We start from the raw sequence: 19,602 nt of genomic DNA, 5'->3' as shown, positions 1-19,602 counted from the left end.
ATCCTATCTGTACATTCAGAATGACTACCAAAGTTTAAAGAAAAATTACCAAGGCCGGCGCCGTGGCTCAATAGGCTAATCCTCCACCTTGCGGCGCCGGCACACCGGGTTCTAGTCCCGGTCGGGGCGCCGGATTCTGTCCTGGTTGCCCCTCTTCCAGGCCAGCTCTCTGCTATGGCCAGGGAGTGCAGTGGAGGATGGCCCAGGTGCTTGGGCCCTGCACCCCATGGGAGACCAGGAAAAGCACCTGGCTCCTGGCTCCTGCCAGGATCAGCGCGGTGCGCCGGCTGCAGCGGCGGCCATTGGAGGGTGAACCAACGGCAAAGGAAGACCTTTCTCTCTGTCTCTCTCACTGTCCACTCTGCCTGTCAAAAAAAAAAAAAAAAAAAAAAAAAAAAAAAAAAAAAAAAGAAAAATTACCATAAAAATTAGGCAAATATTGATATTAGCAAACATGAAAGACACTGATATTCTGATGAATGATTAAAACAAACAGATAATTTCACTGAAATCTGATTTGAAACTGCTGAATAAAACAGTAAAGAGGTTAGATTTCAAATAAAACAGAAAAATTGATGTGACATATAATATAATTTATTTGGGGAGGACAAATTGCAATAATGAGTTGGGCTTAGCTGTAAAATTTTTATTAATTGATTTTTAAATAATATCTTTTGCATTAGGATAGAACCTCAACAATTTTCTCAAATGTATTTTCATAACTTTGAGAGACTATTCACACACCATAACATTCACTCAGAATGTATTCCTGTGTTTTGCTGGTATGGACCCTGGGGAATAGCAGGTGATGGCTCAAAAGTTTGATTCTCTCATATGGGTAGCAGGAACCCAGAGTTCCTCGTTCTAGCCTTTGACCCAGCCTGGTCCTGACTTTTGCAAGTGTTTAGGGAGAAAACTAGCACATGGGAGCTTGCTCTCCCTTTTTCTTTCTGCCTCTTAATTGGGGGGAAAAAAGTCTACTATTTGTAATCAGGCTGTCCAAATTTCCTCAGCTTCCTCATCTATCACTAAAGAAAAAATTTACCATTAGTAAATGATTTTTCATCAAAGAATGAAGTGTTTTCAATAAGTTGCACCCTTGTTTCAACTGGTATCATGCATTAGGGAAAATGAAAGCAGAGAGGCCCAAAATACTACTTCATTGCTGGTGAAGATACTTGGAGGATATTCTAGTCCAGTGGACCTCCTAGTATGGAAAGGAAGAAGTTTAGGTAGGCTTAATGTCTAGTTCTAATAGCACTTAGCCAGGGAGCCAGTCACAGGACTGTGGATTCCCTGAAGAAGCAGAGCAGAATGTTTACACCCAAGAGGAAAGAAAAAAAAAGGGCCAGAATTAGAACCTAGGTCTTTGCCCAAACTCATACCCATAAAGGAATTCTTTCCTTTAGAATGTTAGTGTGAGAAAGAAAGTAGAGAGAATCTAGGAATTCATTACATTAGTAAATATCGCTCCACATAAAAGCAAGCAGCTGGGAGCCAGCACTGCGGCCCTAGCATCCCAAATTGGGCGCTGGTTCTATGCCTGGCTGCTTCTCTTCCAATCCAGCTCTCTGCTGTGTCCTAGGAAAGCAGAAGATGATGGCCCAAGTCCTTGAGCCCCTGCCCCTATGTGGGAGACCCAGAAGTGAAGAGGCTCCTGGCTCCGGTCTTCTGACTGGCTCAGCTCTCGCTGTTGTGGCCATTTGGGGAGTGAACCAGAAGATGGAAGGCCTTTCTGTGTCTTTCCCTCTCAAAATAAATAAATCTTAAAACAAAAAACAGCGAAAGTTAGAGGTATATGTCAGAGATGCCCAAGACACAGGAAATGCTCAATAAGGTTTAGACTGTCTTCATTTATGAGAAGCAAAACAGAGGTTTCAGGTAAAATTGGATAATTTGGTCAACAACTTTGATAATATTTACAGTATTAATTTTAAGTCCATTCTATCATTTCATACTACATTAAAGCATTAGAAAATGTGTTAGAGCATATTTCCTAGAATGCTAAATTTTTGCTATTTACACTGCCATTGTAAACTATAATAAGTGATATTTATACTCAAATATATACTTGTATGCTTCTAAAATACATCTGCTTTGGACACAAATAATCACAAAGACCAGAGCTTGTTAGCCTCAACAATGGGATTCGTTTAATACATGTCAGCTATCTCTTGTCATCTGTGCAAATAAAGTTTAAGGAGAATGCATTATAATGAAGAAAGTATGCATGCCTTTCAATTTTTGCCTTATAATAAACTTTTCTTTATAAGATTTATTTATTTATTTGAAAGAGTTACACAGAAAGAAGAGAGGCAGAGAGAGAGGTCTTCCATCCAATGGTTCACTCCCCACTTGGCTACAATGGCTGGAGCCAGGAGCTTCTTTCGGGTCTCCCAGGTGGGTGCAGGGGTCCAAGGATTTGGGCTATCTTCTACTGCTTTCCTAGGCCATAGCAGAGAGCTGGATCAAAAGAGGAGCACCTGGGTCTCGAACCAGTGCCCATATGGGATGTTGGTGTTTCAGGCCAGGGCGTTAACCCACTGCGCCACAGTGCTAGGCCCTCATAATAAACTTTTAATACCATTATTCATGAACATTTTGAAGTATCTTCAAAATTAAGTGAAAGTATCTAAATATGCTTTGCCTATATAATTTCTTGTAACTCTTGTTTTGCCTGTAATTGCATAGCTTTTAGTTGAACAGAACAAGAATAGAATAAAATCATTAAGCTAAAAGAATCCTGGCTACTCCACTTCAGATCTAGCTCTCTCTATGGCCTGGGAAAGCAGTAGAAGTACTTGGGCCCCTGCACCCGTGAGGGAGGCCTAGAAGAAGCTTCTGGCTCCTGGCTTCAGATCTGTGCAGCTCCGGCCGTTGCGGCCATTTGGAGATTGGACTAGCACTCCAGAGATCTCTGTTCTCTCTCTGCCTCTCTGTAATTCTGCTTTTCAAATAGACCTTTAAAAAAATTCAAAGAAAATCACAAGGATATTTAATATGCATGTTCCTACCACTTAGCTTTATTAGGCTTTAATATACAGCAAACAAGTCATGAAATATGTGAAGACTTATATATACCTTGATTTTCTACTTTCTGTTCTTTGTTCATCCAACCTAATAATTATCCTGAATTGAGTTTTATAATTGTTAAACATGAATCCATAAGCAAAACAGAATTTTCATATTTCTAAATGATATGTAAAGGGCAACATGATTGTTTATATACTATTTTGCAATCTGTTTTCCTTCAGAATTGGCTTTAAGATGCATTCATTTTGTTCTTTCATTTATAATGGCTACAAACAATTTCCCTTTATTATATAAATATCAATTTTTATGTTAAGTCATTTTCAATATTTACTCTTATAAACACAAATAAATGATAGTATTTATTTGTATGAATTTCTCTAGGTACTGAGATAAAATTGCTAGGTTGAAGGGCATGCTCATTCTCAATTGTACTTATTATTGACAAATTCCTCAAAGTATTCCTATCAATTTACCACCTGGCAGGTTTAGGAGCTTACATTATACTACAAACTTGCCAATAGTTGCACACTGGATTGATTTCTGCAATTATTAGCTAGTCCAGATATTTCTTTATTAGCCACTGCCTTAATGTAAGTTGATGGTTAAAATCCTTTGTTCACTGTCACCTTGTGGATGTTTTTTAAAAGATTGAGTTATAAATCCTTTCACTTATAAGACATCTTTTCCCAGTTTGTGGACTGTATTTTCACTTTTCTTTTTAAGGCTTATACATTTTTTGTGTCTGAATAAAGATTTTTCTAGCCGGCGCCGCGGCTCACTAGGCTAATCCTCCGCCTGTGGCACCGTCACACCAGGTTCTAGTCCCGGTCGGGGCGCCGGATTCTGTCCTGGGTGTCCCTCTTCCAGGCCAGCTCTCTGCTGTGGCCAGGGAGTGCAGTGGAGGATGGCCCAAGTCCTTGGGCCCTGCACCCCATGGGAGACCAGGAGAAGCACCTGGCTCCTGCCTTCAGATCAGCGCGGTGCGCCGGCCGCAGCGGCCATTGGAGGGTGAACCAACGGCAAAGGAAGACCTTTCTCTCTGTCTCTTTCTCTCTCACTGTCCACTCTGCCTATCAAAAAAATAAAATAAAATAAAATAAATTTTTTGTATGTTTTTGTTTCTAAATATCTTAAAAGTATGGGTTGAATTTTTTCATTTTCTAAGAGTGAGAAATTATCCGATATTTATCAAATAATCCCTCCATTTGTAATGTTTACCACTTGTTATGTATCAAGGTTTAGCAAACAGGCATAAGTACTTCTTGACTCTTTTTTCCCCCTATACCAATACTACACAGTCTAAACTTTTGGAGCTTAGTAACTGGCAGATTATAAAATATGGCCAAAACTCTCTCATTCTAGTATAATATTCTTACTCCTTTGCAATAAAACCTTTCTTTCTTCAACCAAGAGTTGGACTTTTCTATCCCTTAAATTTGGGCTGGCCTTGATAACTTGTTTTTACCAACAGAATATGGCGAAAGGACTTAAAGCAATTTCTGATGTTTGTCTTTAAGAGGATTTTCCTTCAGAATTCTAAGACTACCATGTAAGGAAGCTCTTCCAGTCTACTGAGTATGAGAAACCAGTGCATAGCTAGCACGAATTACCAGAAACAACAGTGAGGACAAAGTGGATTTTCCAGGATAACTGACTTGGTTGAATGCACATCAACAGAAAGCCTGGGGAATCAGTGGAGGAACTGCCCAATCCACAGAATTTTAAGAAAATACTTTTGGGTTCTGGCATTGTGGCGTAGTGGGTTAAACCGTCATTTAAAATGCCAGTATCCCATGCCAAAGACCCAACTACTCTGGGCTTCTGATCCAGCTTCTTCCTAAATGTGCATGGGAAGGCAGCAGGAGATGATTCAAGTACTTGAGCAGCCCCTGCCCCACCAGGTGAGAGACTGGGATAGAGATCCTGGCTCCCAGCTTCAGCCTGACACAGTCCTGGCTGCTGTGGCCATGTGGGGAGTGAATCAGTGAATGGAAGATCTTTCTCTCTCCCTCTCTCTCTCCTTGTCACTCATGTGGCAAAGGTGGTACTCTATTAAATACGTAAATATTTAAAATGTTTTTTCACATAAAGTCTATATTTCTAACATTATTGATTGGTTTTTACTTCCAACTCTACATGTATCATGTCTGCTTATTTCTCTTTCACAAATTTGTATTCAGTGAAAGTTATTCCTTTAACTATTTTAGAAAACTAGTTAATTTTATGGAAAAATCTGACAAAACGTTAACAATGATTTTACCGGTTGTCTTTTCTGGTCCCCCCCATTTATTTTTGATGATTCATGTTGAGGGGTACTTTATTTTACTGCCCACCCCCAAGAGTCCAGCACTAATCTCCTATCTGCATACCTACAAGATTTATAATGCAAGTTTGGGATACTATATATCTTGTTATTAATCTGGTGAATTATGATTCATATCTAATGGTCTGTCTTTGAGATATCTTTCAGCTTCTTTAGCTCGCTAGCTTTCTATTTCCATAGACATGACTAGTGATTCTGCAATAACTTCATTAAACTTCCTTTTATTGGGGAGATGGAGAGCCTAACCTCACTACTACATTACAGCAATAAGCCTGCTTACAGTTCCAAATCACAACACTATTAATTCCTTTTACCCTAACATAGCTGCGTTTCTCTTCATTGCTTCTGGATTTGGAATTCAATAGATCTGTATTTTCAGCTTTATATATAATTTTATTTTCTGTGTTATTTCTGATGAAAGAAATATTTATTTTGTTTGAATTCAGCCTATGTTTATTGATTCCTTCTCTTATATTTTATCTTTCATTATCTTACATTAGGAGCAGAAAGGATGCAACTTATGGCCTCTGTGGGCCATCGTCATCAGCTCTCAATGGTCTATAATCAAAGTAGATCATAACATATCCAAAATTTGGAATGGAAATTACATATACAAATATCCCAGAGGATATCACTGATATATCTCTGATAATGAAAGAAAAGTAAAATTTGTACTAAAGATACTATGTCCATTTAATAAAATTGAGAAACAGGTTATCATAGAATATTAATCGATCTTCATGATGGTTTTATAGACCTTTTAACTCATAAATATTTAATGTGAACTGTGAAGTTTGTGCATTTTGTTGTATGATGTTATATTTCACTATAAAGGTCCACCTCCCCACAGATACTCAAAAAATAGGCACACATGAACAGACCATGCCTAATACCAGGGGCAAAAGTACATTAAAAAAGGATCATATGGTAGGTGCAATGATACTTAAAAACAAAGATAAAATGTCAGTAGATATTTTTGCAAGTATTTTGAATATTTCTAATTTAAATGAAAAAAAATCAAGCATTTATCCCTGATTTTCTGTACAAAATCTGTTTCATACCATTCAGGTAATGCATAGATCTAGCAGATCCTGCCTGTTTACAGAATTCTAGCTACTAAGTGTGAAAGGATAACAAATGAAAATTATGCAACTTGTAATTATTCAGGCAATGATCATTAACTGCTAAGAATCTCAGAGGGCAGTTTGATGTGAAAGCTTGGATCAATCTTAGCATCACGAAAAACAAATCACAGTGCATGCCTTATCATGAATATAAAATGAAGAACATGCCTATAAATATATACTCCACAAATGAATTTAATCATACATCTGAAATGAATAAAAATAAAAAATAATGCCATAAAAAAGTAAACAGATGAGTATAAAATGTACATTAACCTAGCGAACTGACCCAATTTCTGTAACAAACAGTAGAACAAAATAAAAAGAGGAACATGATCTAGATATAAAAAAAGACTTAAGGCAGTTAATAGCCAAATGCAATGTGTGGATCTTGTTTTAAATCTGATTCAAACTATTCTATTTATTTGAGACAAACCAGTAAATATTCTATGAGCTGAACATTAAATGATTTCAAAAAACTATTAGTTGTGGTAGATATAATACATTGTGTTTATTTAAAAACTTTTGATTTTTTAAATTTAAGGAATACAAATTCCATTAAATACAATTTTAGCAATATAGTTATTCTTGATTTTATGTATGTATTCAGAATCATCGAAGAGTGAAATTGCTGCCTGGAATAGGTATCAGCAAAGACAATACAAAGCAATAGAAATGTTTATAAATCTTAAACCCTGTGATGTAGATTGATTTTACTCTTTTCTTTTGCTGTGTTAGTTTGAAATGTTAAATAGAAAGGACTAAAATTTAGTGAAAAAAGCTTGGAGAGGATATTTAAATCTTCTCAAAGGAATTATCTATTGAGAACTACTATTCAGTACAATACCCACTAGTGTTGCTAGCACAGTCCTCTCATAACCTTGCAGAAGATCTAACATACAGGCTGAACAGGAACCTGACGTCCACCTTTTCCAGTGCCGTATCTCACAACTTATGTATAATAAATAATAAATCAATGGTAGTGAGGAAATGTTAGAGAACACGTTTGGGATCTGAAAACAAAAATGCACACGTGTTCTTTTAAGTACATTTTAAGAGATTAATATATTGATATGTTCATGAGACTCCTCAAACCTAATTCAGTCTAAGGTGGTGGAGATTAAATGTTTTAACCCCATTAAATTTCAGAAAAATGTAAATAGGGGCCAGCGTTGTGGTGCAACAGGTTAAGCCATTGCTTGTGATGGAGGTACCTCATATAGGAGTGCTGAGTGGAGTCAGCTCCTCTGCTTCTAATCCAGCTCCTTACTAATGCTCCTAGGAAGGCAGCAGATGATGGTCCAAGTACTTGGGTTCCTACCATCCATGTGGGAGAACCAGACGAATTCCTGGTTTCAGCCTGGCCCAGCCCTGGCTATTGTGGCTTTTTGGGAAGTGAGCCAATGGATGGAAGATCTCTGTCTCTCCCTCTCTGCCCCTTCAAATAAATACATCTTTTAAAAAAATAGAAAATAGAAATAGTAAAACTCAAATATAATTCAGATCCACAGTTCCATTAAAAAATCCCCTTTGTTGAAAAAATATACTTAAAGGAGCCAAATGGACCACTTATGATTCTGCCAAGTATTATCTCTGAGATGTTTATATATAAAAACTTTTCCCATGATAGGCATATCTGGAAACTACAGGTAAGAGAAAGTTGGGAAATATGCTTTTATAACCCACACAATGGACCAAAGAAAGAATTCAGTTGAATTATCTTAAATCTCATGTATAGGAATGGCATTTTCAATTACTTTGTAAATATATGTGGAAATATTATCACTATTAAAAAAACAATTATTATCTGACCATTATACCAAACTGTATACTATATAGTTACAAGTTAATATTTGGAATTTTAATATCATTTAATTATTTATGGGATATTTGGAATTTTATTTTAAAATACTCTCTTCTAATTAAGGCACAAATAGTACCTAACTGAAAGTTGATCACACTTCAAAAAGTTCATGTAAAATGAGTATCATGAAAACACTGCATGGATTAAGGGTTTTTTTTATTTTTTGTACCAAATTAAGCTTATTTTTTAAATTCTATCTCTTTTTTAAGATTTATTTATTTTGAAAGGTAACAGAGGAAGATCTTACATCTGCTGATTCACTCTAAGATGGCGGCACTGGCTGGCGTGGGGCCAAGCTGAAGCCAGGAGCTTCATCCTACTCACTAATGTGGGTGTCAGGGGTTCTAACGTTTGGGCCATCTTCTGCTGCTTTCCTCAGGCCATTAGCAGGGAACTGGATGGAAGTGGAGCAGCCAGGACAGGAACCAGCGCTCATATGCAATGCCAGCATTTCAGGTGACAACTTTACAGGCTACACAATGCCACTCCCTAAATTATATCTAAATATTTATTTGATATTATACAAGAGTAACTCACAAAAGCTATACAAAATATAAATGGATTTAAATAATAAATTTGATGACCCATGAAGATAACAGATAGCTAAGGCTCAAACTGTTATGTTAATGGCTTAAAAGGTCACATGGCTCCTTTCTGGAAAATTAAGACTGTCAGTCTTGGTCCCTCATATGTGAAACATAATCTAAAATGGTGATAAAGATATCCACACAAGGGCCAGAGCCGCAGCTCACTGGGCTAATCCTCTACCTGTGGTGCCGGCACTCCGGGTTCTAGTCCCGGTTGCTCCTCTTCCAGTCCAGCTCTCTGCTGTGGCCCGGGAAGGCAGTGGAGGATGGCCCAAGTGCTTGGGCCCTGCACCCACATGGGAGACCAGGAGGAAGAACCTGGCTCCTGGTTTCAGATTGGCACAGCGCGCCAGCCGTGGCAACCATTGGGGGTGAACCAACAGAACAAAGACCTTTAGACCTTTCCCTCTCTCTCACTAACTTTGCCTGTAAAAAAAAAAAAAAAAAAAAAAAAAAAAAAAAAAAAAAAAAAAAAAAAAAGATATCCACACAAGAAATATATCTCAGAGGAGTAATACAACAAAGTAATAATATAGCATGATGTTAGGTATAGTGATATGAAAGCAAATTTTTATGGACTTCTAAAAATCAAACTGCCTACAGTCTTAATTACATGTGATTTAGTGAACTAGACATTGGGTACTGGAAAATGCACATGCCAAAGTATTTGTCCTCAGTGACACCACAGTCTCAAGACAGGCCAGCATGGATATATTACACAATCATACAAAGTATCAGCACTGCAAAAAATACTAAAAGGACAATCCTACATTTGGGAATTGGATAGAGGATAGTGATATGGAAGAAAGTTGGAGACGTTGGGAGAATTTTTCTGTGACCTTTAAAATTAAAAAAAAAAAAAGTCGGCCGGCGCCGCGGTTCACTAGGCTAATCCTCCGCCTAGCGGCGCCGGCACACCGGGTTCTAGTCCCGGTTAGGACGCCGGATTCTGTCCTGGTTGCCCCTCTTCCAGGCCAGCCCTCTGCTGTGGCCAGGGAGTGCAGTGGAGGATGGCCCAGGTGCTTGGGCCCTGCACCCCATGGGAGACCAGGAAAAGCACCTGGCTCCTGGCTCCTGCCATCGGATCAGCGCGGTGCGCCGGCCGCAGCGCGCCGGCCGCGGCGGCCATTGGAGGGTGAACCAACGGCAAAGGAAGACCTTTCTCTCTGTCTCTCTCTCTCACTATCCACTCTGCCTGTCAAAAAATAAAAATAAAATAAAATAAAAAAAAATTTTAAAAAAAAGTCAATTATAAAACTAAAGTCAGAATAACAGGAAACAGCTAGGAAAATTTACATTATAAAAGAAAGAAATCATCATTAGTGGTTTGATTGTCTTGAAGTTAACTAATATATACTCACAAATTATAAACTCCCCGAGGGTAAGGTTTGGTTTTTATAGAAATATGATTTTTTATATACTGGGGTGCTTTAAAAAGTTCATGAAAAATATGTATTATCAAAAAACTTCATATAGGTTTCTATTTTTTACACCAAAATAAATTTTTCCATTTTGTTTTTTTAAAAATTATTTGAAAGGCAGAGAGAAACAGGGCTGCCATCTACTAGTTAACTCCCCAGATGTCCACAATGACCAGGGCTGGGCAAAAACCAGGAGCCAGAAAATAGCCAGTCTAAGTATCCGGAGTGAGTGACAGGGACCCAACCATTTGAGCCATCACCTGCTATCTTCCATTAGCAGGAAGTTTTGTTTTTTTTTTTTTGTTTTTTTGTTTTTTTTTTTTTAAACAGACAGAATTAGTGAGACAGAGAGAAAGGTCCTCCCTCTGTTGGTTCTCCCCCAAAATGGCTGCCACGGCCGGCGCGCTGCGCCAATCCAAAGCCAGAAGCCAGGTGCTTCTCCTGGTCTCCCACGCGGGTGCAGGGCCCAAGCACTTGGGCCATCCTCCATTGCCTTCCCAGGCCACAGCAGAGAGCTGGACTGGAAGAGAAGCAACTGGGACAGAATGCGGCGCCCCAACCGGGACTAGAACCTGGGGTACCGGTGCCGCAGGCGGAGGACCGGCCCAGTGAGCTGTGACTCTGGCCCCTGGCTCCACTCTTAACTCTAATTCAGGCACTCTGATACGGGGATATAGCATTTTGCTCGCTACGCTACATGCCCACCCCGAAACTTTAACTCCATTTTTTCTACGAACTTTTTGAAGCACTCTCCTAATAGCTTTTATGCATACTTTATTGTGTAATAAATCTTTGAATTTTGAACAGTAACCCAAAAGAACTGTGTAATCTGTATAAATGTTTTTTTATCAAAGTTACCTTTTTCAAATATTGTATCCCTAAGATGATTTCTGTTTTGTATTATAAGCTGTTTCATGCTAAATATTTTTTGTAAAGATTCATGTATTGATTTGAAAGAGTGTGAGATATTCCATCTGCTAGTTCATCCCCAAGATGGTCTCAATGGCTGGGGCAGGGTCAGGCTGAAACTAGCAGCTTCTTGCAGGTCTCCCATGTGGGTGGTCAGGGACCCAAGCACCTGGACCATTTCCCACTGCTTTTCCCAGGCCACCAGCAGGGAGTAGGCAGGACTTGAACCAGCACCATATGGGATGCCAGTGTTGCAGGCTATGCCACAACACTGACCCCTCCTGCTAAATCTTAACTTTGATTTCTCACAAATTTAATAGAATCTATCTCTGCCAATCTTACACAATACAGATGGTGACTTGATCAGTTTCAGAATCTTCTATCTCAGAGGTGAGAAAACTTTTGAATCAGATAAAGATGAAACTTATTACCTTAATTTGCAGCTTTGCTTCTTGAAGTCGACCTTTCCATGAGGCTACAAATTTAAGGCTATCCACAGAATGACCCATTTCCCTGTAAAAGTAAAGCACCAAATGTCATAAATATGTAATTCTCAGCAGTTAAAATATGAAGAGTAATTGCACATATTCACCTATTTTAAGCTGAAATATTTACAAAGTGAATATAATATTATGCAACAGTATCATAACTTCACACTAAATTTATAAAGCACTGTTTTTCTTAAATATAAAACCTTTTTCATTTTAACATCATCCTCCATTTTGACCAGAATCCTCAAATGCAGTATAAAGTATTCATAAAGTGTTTGTTAACTGAGCTGGAATATTAGTATTTATATCCAGAGACAGCATAAATTCAAATCACTGTGTCACTAAATAATTAAATTTGCTCAGTATATTTTTGGTGGTGTGTCTTTCATTACATTCTAACTTGTTAAAAATTAGTCTGTATATGGTATAATCCAAAATATAGTACCAAAAGTTTTTAAGAAGTTCAGTCAGCATTATGCTAAAGAATTTTCTGCAGATAAAAATGTTTTCATGCGATCCAAAATGGTAGACATTATTCACATAAAGAAATTGAACACTGAAAATGTGACTGAGAAACCAGTTATTTAATTTAAACAGATAGTCCCATGTGATTTATGACTACCTTATGGGACACATCACGGGTTTAGATAAATGTCCAAAATATAAAAGTTTAATTTTTTCAATTCTAAAAATATACATAAGTAGAAGCAATTTTTAAATTAAAATTTTATTTCTTGACAAATCAATGGGATCTCAAGTGAATGATACAAAAAATATAATTACTCTCAGTGACAAATAAGCACTTCATTTTAGTTACCTTGCAGTTTCTTGGCGAAGAGCATTAAGAAATGTGTCTGGGTGGAAGAGTTCTGATAGGTCAAGTGTATCGGAGAGAAGAGTCTGTTTTTCAGCTTTATCTACCCAGTTCTAGATGAGGATGAAGGAAAAGTAAATAATTAAAAATTATTATGCTTAACTCATTTTCAACAAGAGATTGATATAGTTCCGAAATGCTTTAAAATTTTGTCTAGAAAAAAAATTCACCACTTTACATCGAAGTCTGACATAGTAACTTGTCATAACATCCATCTATCACAAATAAGCTTCCTTGTACAATTTTTTGCTGATAAAATTTCAAAATTAAAAGTAAAAAATCTGGAAATTAATCTTCTACACAGTATTTCAGTTTGGGCCAACAAATCTAGCAATGATCAGCAGATACTGAGCATCTGGGTCCAACTGGAGATTCCTCAGTGTCCCTACATCTTGGCAATGCAAACTGAATTAGGGCTCCAGATTTGATAGTCAATCTACAAATCAAGTATTACAGTGGATGTTAATGTCCAAGAACAAATACTTCATTTCTACTTCTCTGCCACCTTATAAATCAACCTATACTCCATTTGGAAAACTATACATTCACATAAGTATGTTTAATAAGTATAAAAAAGTCACTTGAAACTAAAAACATCAGTCTTGTGTAACACTTAACACGTACTTTGCACATATTCATTGAGTTCACCCTTATCTGAACTCTACACATTCATATCCCATTTTACAAATGAAGAAATTAGATGGACACTGAGATTAAGGGTCTTGTTAGAGGACTATACAGTTATTAGAGCTAGGAAATAAACTCAGGCAACCTTAAGTGATTTATTTTTTTGAATTATTTCCTACAGGTGCTGTAAGAGATTGATGGTTTCTGCATAAATCTTTCTGCTGGAACATCAAGATGGCACTACAGCAATATTAACTATTAAAAATTCACAAAATTCCCATCAGTACTACACTTTGCATGACTTTTAAAGTTCATGAAAAATGTGCTTATTTACTGCTATCGTAAAAAGGATGTGATTCGGGGCCAGTATAGTGGATAAAGCTGGTGCCTGCAGTGCTGGCATCCCATATGGGTGCCAATTCAAGTCCTGGCTGCTCCACTTCTGATCCAGCTCTCTGCTATGGCCTGAGAAAGTTGTGGAAGATGGCCCAAGTCCTTGAGACCCTGCACCTACGTGAGAAGACCCAGAGGAAGCTCCTGGCTCCAGATCCGCACAGCTCTGGCCACTACGGGCAATTCAGGAGTGATCCAGCAGATGGAACACTTCTCTCTGCCTCTACTTCTTTGTGTGTAACTCTTGACTGTCAAATAAAATAATTCAGTCTTTAAAAAAATGGGTTTCATGTACTGTAGCACTATTATTCCCCAAAGGTTTGGGTGTAAACCTAATATACCTCTAGTCTCTCCTATGAGACTCTATAATTATGAAAATGAGGCATAATATGTTTATAGTGAGATAAGCAAATATCTAATAGAATCGAATAAATGGTCCAGATGGTTTCTTGAACATTATACACACACAACTTAAAACTGTTACTTCCTATGATTCTAAACTGAAACGTACTACAGAGATCATCTAGTATCAAAGATAATATTATACCATAAATAAAATGACTCTCCAAGATCATATAATATTGTTTTAAAATATTGAAATACTTTACCTTTAAAAAAATTTGGTAACAACTTAATATGTTATCCCTCTTAATATTTTTTTTTGGTTCTACTTAATACTTTTGGTTGAATACTGTAATCAATACACAATTATTCTTAAGTGCTGAAACTTAACTGAAAAGTGATCGCTGTTAAATATAAGAGTAGGGATAAGAGAGGGAAGAGATGTGCAATTCGGGACATGCTCAAGCTGACTTGCCCCAAATGGTAGAGTTAGAAACATACCAGGGGATTCCAATTCAATCCCATCAAGGTGGCATGTACCAACGCCATCTCACTAGTCCCAGTGATCAATTTCTGTTCACAATTGATCATAATGATAGGACTAAGAACCAAAGGGATCACATAAACAAGAATAGTGTCTGCAAATACTAGCTGATAGAATAAAAAAGGGAGAGAACAATCCAACATGGGAAGTGAGATACACAGCAGACCCATAGAATGGCAGATGTCCTAAACAGCACTCTGGCCTCAGAATCAGCCCTTAAGGCATGTGGATCCGGCTGAAAAGCCCATGGGACTATTTCAGGCATGGAAAGCCAAGACACTCTGAGGAAAAAAAAAAAACCTAAATGAAAGATCTCTGTGAGTGAGATCCCAGTGGAAAGAATGGGTCATCAAAGAAGGAGGTACCTTTCTCTGAAGGGAGGAGAGAACTTCCACTTTGACCATGGCCTTGTCTAAATATTATCAGAGTCGGTGAACTCAAAAGGCTTCCATAGCCTTGGCAGCTCATGACAAGAGCCTAGGGTGATTACTGATGCCATAAACAAGAGTGTCAATTTGTTAAGTCAACAACAGGAGTCACTGTACACTTACTCCTCATGTAGGATCTCTGTCCTTAGTGTGCTGTACATTGAGATTTAATGCTATAACTAGTACTCAAACAGTATTTTTCACTTTATGTTTCAGTGTGGGAGCAAACTGTTGAAATCTTTACTTAATGTATGCTAAACTGATCTTCTGTATATAAAGAGGATCGAAAATGAATCTTGATGTGAATGGAAGGGGAGAGGGAGTGGGAAAGGGGAGGGTTGCGGGTGGGAGGGAAGTTATTGGGTGGGGGGGAACCATTGTAATCCATAAGCTGTACTTTGGAAATTTATATTCATTAAATAAAAGTTAGAAAAAAAAAACCTGGTGTTTATGAAATAGAATGTATGAACTCACTCCGAAGTATTTACTGCATGTAAAGTATTTACTGAATGTATATTCTATAGTTAGAGGAGATATATATACAAATAACTGATGAAATATTTTTATGGACCAATATACAGATAACTCTAAAGGGAAAGACTGTTCTCTTAAGAATGTCTAATTAACACAATTCAATTATAATACAACTAAGTATTACTTTTACATAGGACAGAGTTCAGACACTATATTGACCACCCGTATCTTATTTTCAGAAACTACTACTTCAAAATGTTCTCTACCTCTTCTACATAGACTTTTACATTTACATACTTTCTACATTAAGACTTTTAAGGAAATAGAGAGGCTGAAGTTATTGGCTATACAAGCAAGGAAATTAATTAAACAGATGAGAATTTAAATGATTATTTTAATTAATCAACAACTTTGAGAAACTCAAATGAATGCAGTAAATTTAATTAGACCCAACAAAGAATTTTTTCTTTCAAGTGTTCAGACATGAGTAAAACGTTTAGAATTTAAGACAGTGTGAAGATGAAGATAGCGTGGCAGATCATCAGGCAATGAAAAAAAGTACTCAATAAGTGGTGGATAAAATAGATGTGTGAAAAAAAGTTCAATCTTCAAATCACATTCTAACCTAAATCTATGCCATTAGCTTTCATAATAGAAAGTTATCCCATAGATTTATGGGAATAAGAAAATCACGACAAGGAAAAAAAGGTTAAAATGGAAAATGTTAGATTATTAAAAATTTTATATATAGAAAAATACAAATAAAATCACTAAAACTACATGTGGAAAATGTTTGAATTGTAATACTATCAACACAATGGCAAACTGTTTATTGAAACAAAAAAGATATCCTCAATTAGAAAGGACCAGTATTGTAGTGCAGCGGATTAAGATGCTGCTTGTAGCTGGCGCCGCGGCTCACTAGGCTAATCTTCCACCTGCAGTGCCGGCACACCGGGTTCTAGTCCTGGTCAGGATGCCAGATTCTTTCCCGGTTGCCCCTCTTCCAGGCCAGCTCTCTGCTGTGGCCAGGGAGTGCAGTGGAGGATGGCCCAAGTGCTTGGGCCCTGGACCCCATGGGAGACCAGGCTAAGTACCTGGCTCCTGCCATCGGATCAGCGTGGTGCACCGGTCTCACTGTCCACTCTGCCTGTCAAAAAAAAAAAAAAAAAAAAAAAAGATGCTGCTTGTGATGCCAGCTGAATTGTCCCAGAAGGCAGACAATGACGCTCCAAGTACCATGGGAAACCAGGATGGAGCTTACTGGCTTCAGCCTGGCTCAAACCTGGATGTTGTGGCCCTTTGGGGAGTGAACCAGCCGAAGGAAGATTCTCTCTCCTTCCCTGCCCTCCTTGCTGTTATATGCATTTCAAGTAAATATTTTTTTTTAAAAAAATAAGTAAGCTTGGAACAAGTTTCTTTTGTTAAACATCTCAGAATAGCAAAAGGAGAAGTGATGATAAAATCTTGATAAGAATGCAGCATGGACAAGATTGTGGTAGGAATATATACTGCTATAATATTTCTATAAAATAATTTGATACAAAATGTCAAAGAATTAAAAATTTTTACTTTTACTTTTAAATTAAGTAAATTTACTTTTAAATTAAGGAAAGAGATAATTACATATGACTTGCTTATTTAAAATTATCAGAAATTAGATACAAATTTAAATTATTATGGAATATCTATATAATAAAACTTATGAAGAATAATGATATGGAAAAATGTTTATAACCTAACTCCGATATAATTTATACAAGCTCATAGTCAAAGTGGAAGTTCTCTCCTCCCTTCAGAAAAAGGTACCTCCTTCTTTGATGGCCACTTCTTTCCACCGGGATCTCACTCACAGAGATCTTTCATTTAGGTCCTTTTTTGCCACAGTGTCTTGGCTTTCCATGCCTGAGAAACTCTCATGGGCATTTTAGCCAGATCTGAATGCCTTAAGGGCTGATTCTCAGGCCAGAGTGCTGTTTAGGGCAGTTGTCATTCTATGAGTCTGCGGTGTATCCCACTTTCCATGTTGGATCATTCTCTCCTTTTTAATTCTATCAATTATTAGACAATGGTCTTATCTATGTGATCCCTCAAATCTGAGTTTCTATCATTATTTGAATACTGTACATTATGTTTACTAGTTACATTCTTAACTATGCAAAGAAACAAAATAAATTAAGTGCTCTCTTTTGCCTGTATGTTTTGAGACTGAAATGTAAAAATCGAAATTAAAATAACAAGATTGAGTTTAACTAGCTTCCAGGAACTCTAATTATTTTAAACTATATGAGCCTTAAAAAATTGTTCTTGTGTGTACTGCATTATAGTTATTCTATGAACCTTAGAGAACGGTTTCAATACAATGTGCCCTGATTAAATTAATGTAAATAAAGATTCCATTAGTGATCCACCAATTATATTTACTTTAATTCTTCACAGCATCTCCCTAGGTTTGATTTTTTATTAATTCACTTAAATTTACTTTGAAATTTTTTTGTTATTTCCTCAGAGCCATGGGTTATTTTTAAAAATATATTTAATTTCTATGTGTTTGAAGAATTAAATTTTTCTGTTATTGACTTCTAACAATTCTATTGTGGTCACAGAACACACTTTACATGGTTTTAACCTTATGAGATTTATTGATGTTAGCTTTATGCCCAGAACATGATCTTCCTTTATAAATGGTCAGTGTGTACCTGAAAGAATTTACACATTAATGTTGTTGGATAATGTTCTATAAATGTCAATTAAGTTAGTTAATAGTGTTCAAATATTTTATATCCTTACCAGTATTCTACCTACTTATTTTATCAATTACTGATGGGATGTGTTGAAATTTCCAACTTTAATTCTAGATTTACTTCTCATGCAGTTCTATCAGGCTTTCTTGTTTTATGTACATTGAATCTGTTTTTAGGTATATAAAATTTAGCATTGTAATGGACAGATCAATCAGAAAATCAGCATGGAAAGAGCAGACTTAATAGACACTATATACCAAATGTACCTAACAGATCTACAGAACTTTTCATCCTATAGTTGAAGAATTCACATTCTTCTCATCAGTACATGGAACTTTCTCTAAACTAACCACATACTAGGCCATAAAGCAAGTCTTAGCAAATTCAAAAAAATCGAAATCATACCATGCATCTACTTAGACCACAATGAAATGAAGCTAGAAATCAGCAACTCAGGAATCTCAGAACATATGTAAATACATGAAGACTGAACAACATGCTCCCGAATGAAAAGTGGGTCACAGAAGAAATCAAAAGTTTCTGGAAAAAAATGAGGATGACAATACAACATTTCAAAATGTATGGATACAACAAAAGCAGTGTTATAGCAATTGTGCCTACATCAAGAAATTGGAAAGGCACCAAATAAATGAGCTATCAATGAATCTCAAGGATCTATAAAAATAACAGCAAACCAAACCCAAAACTAGTAGGAGAAAATAATTAGAGAATAAAATCAAGAATATGAATCAAGAAAAAAAAGATTAGCAAAAAAAAAAAAAAAAAAAAGAGCTGGTTTTTTGAAAAAACAAACAAAATTGACACACCATTGCCCCAAATAACCAAAAAAAGGAGAGAGAAGACCAAATGAGTAAAATTAAAGATGAAAAAAAAATGTAACAACAGATACCACAGAAATAAAAAGAATCATCAGAAACCACTGCAAAGAGTTGTATGCCAACAAACTGGGAAACCTAGAAGAAATGGATAGATTCCTGGACACATATAACCTACCTAAATTGAGCCATGAAGACACAGAAAACCTAAACAGACCCATAACCAAGACGGAAATTGAATCAGTAATAAAGACTCTCCCAGCAAGGAAACGTCCAGGAGCAGATGGGTTCATTACTGAATTCTACCAGACATTTAAAGAACTAACTCCAATTATTATCCAGTTATTCAAAACAATTTAAAGGGAGGGAATCCTCCTAGATTCATTCTTTCTCCAAAGCCAGCCTCACCTTAATTCCTAAACCTAAAAAACAGATGCAACAAGGAATTACAGACCAATTTCCCTGATGAAGATAGATGTAAAAATGCTCAACAAAATTCTAGAAAATTGAATCCAACAACTTATCAGAAAGATCATCCACCCAGACCAAATGGGAGTTATCTCCGATATGCAGGGATGGCTCAACATT

At 36.8% G+C, this 19,602-nt stretch overlaps 1 protein-coding gene across 6 annotated transcripts in view; it reads right to left on the bottom strand.

The window, feature by feature from the left end:
• DYNC2H1 (dynein cytoplasmic 2 heavy chain 1) overlaps window positions 1-19,602 on the bottom strand; it is a 365,259-nt gene that overhangs the window by 9,488 nt on the left and 336,169 nt on the right. For all 6 annotated transcript variants that reach the window (XR_016219689.1, XM_051820199.3, XM_002708539.6 and 3 more), the window contains 2 exons: window positions 12,570-12,679; window positions 11,693-11,774 (listed from right to left, as the gene is read on the bottom strand). Coding sequence is in view for 5 of the 6 variants with exons in the window: in XM_051820199.3 (XP_051676159.3) it covers window positions 11,693-11,774; window positions 12,570-12,679 (192 nt within the window). In the remaining variant the exon portion in view is untranslated. The remainder of the gene's footprint in view (window positions 1-11,692; window positions 11,775-12,569; window positions 12,680-19,602) is intronic.

Source organism: Oryctolagus cuniculus, chromosome 1 (assembly GCF_051225735.1).
Source record: "Oryctolagus cuniculus isolate XC-2025 breed Fujian yellow rabbit chromosome 1, ASM5122573v1, whole genome shotgun sequence".
Classification (NCBI taxonomy): domain Eukaryota; kingdom Metazoa; phylum Chordata; class Mammalia; order Lagomorpha; family Leporidae; genus Oryctolagus; species Oryctolagus cuniculus.
This window is presented reverse-complemented; position numbering and strand designations above follow the sequence as displayed.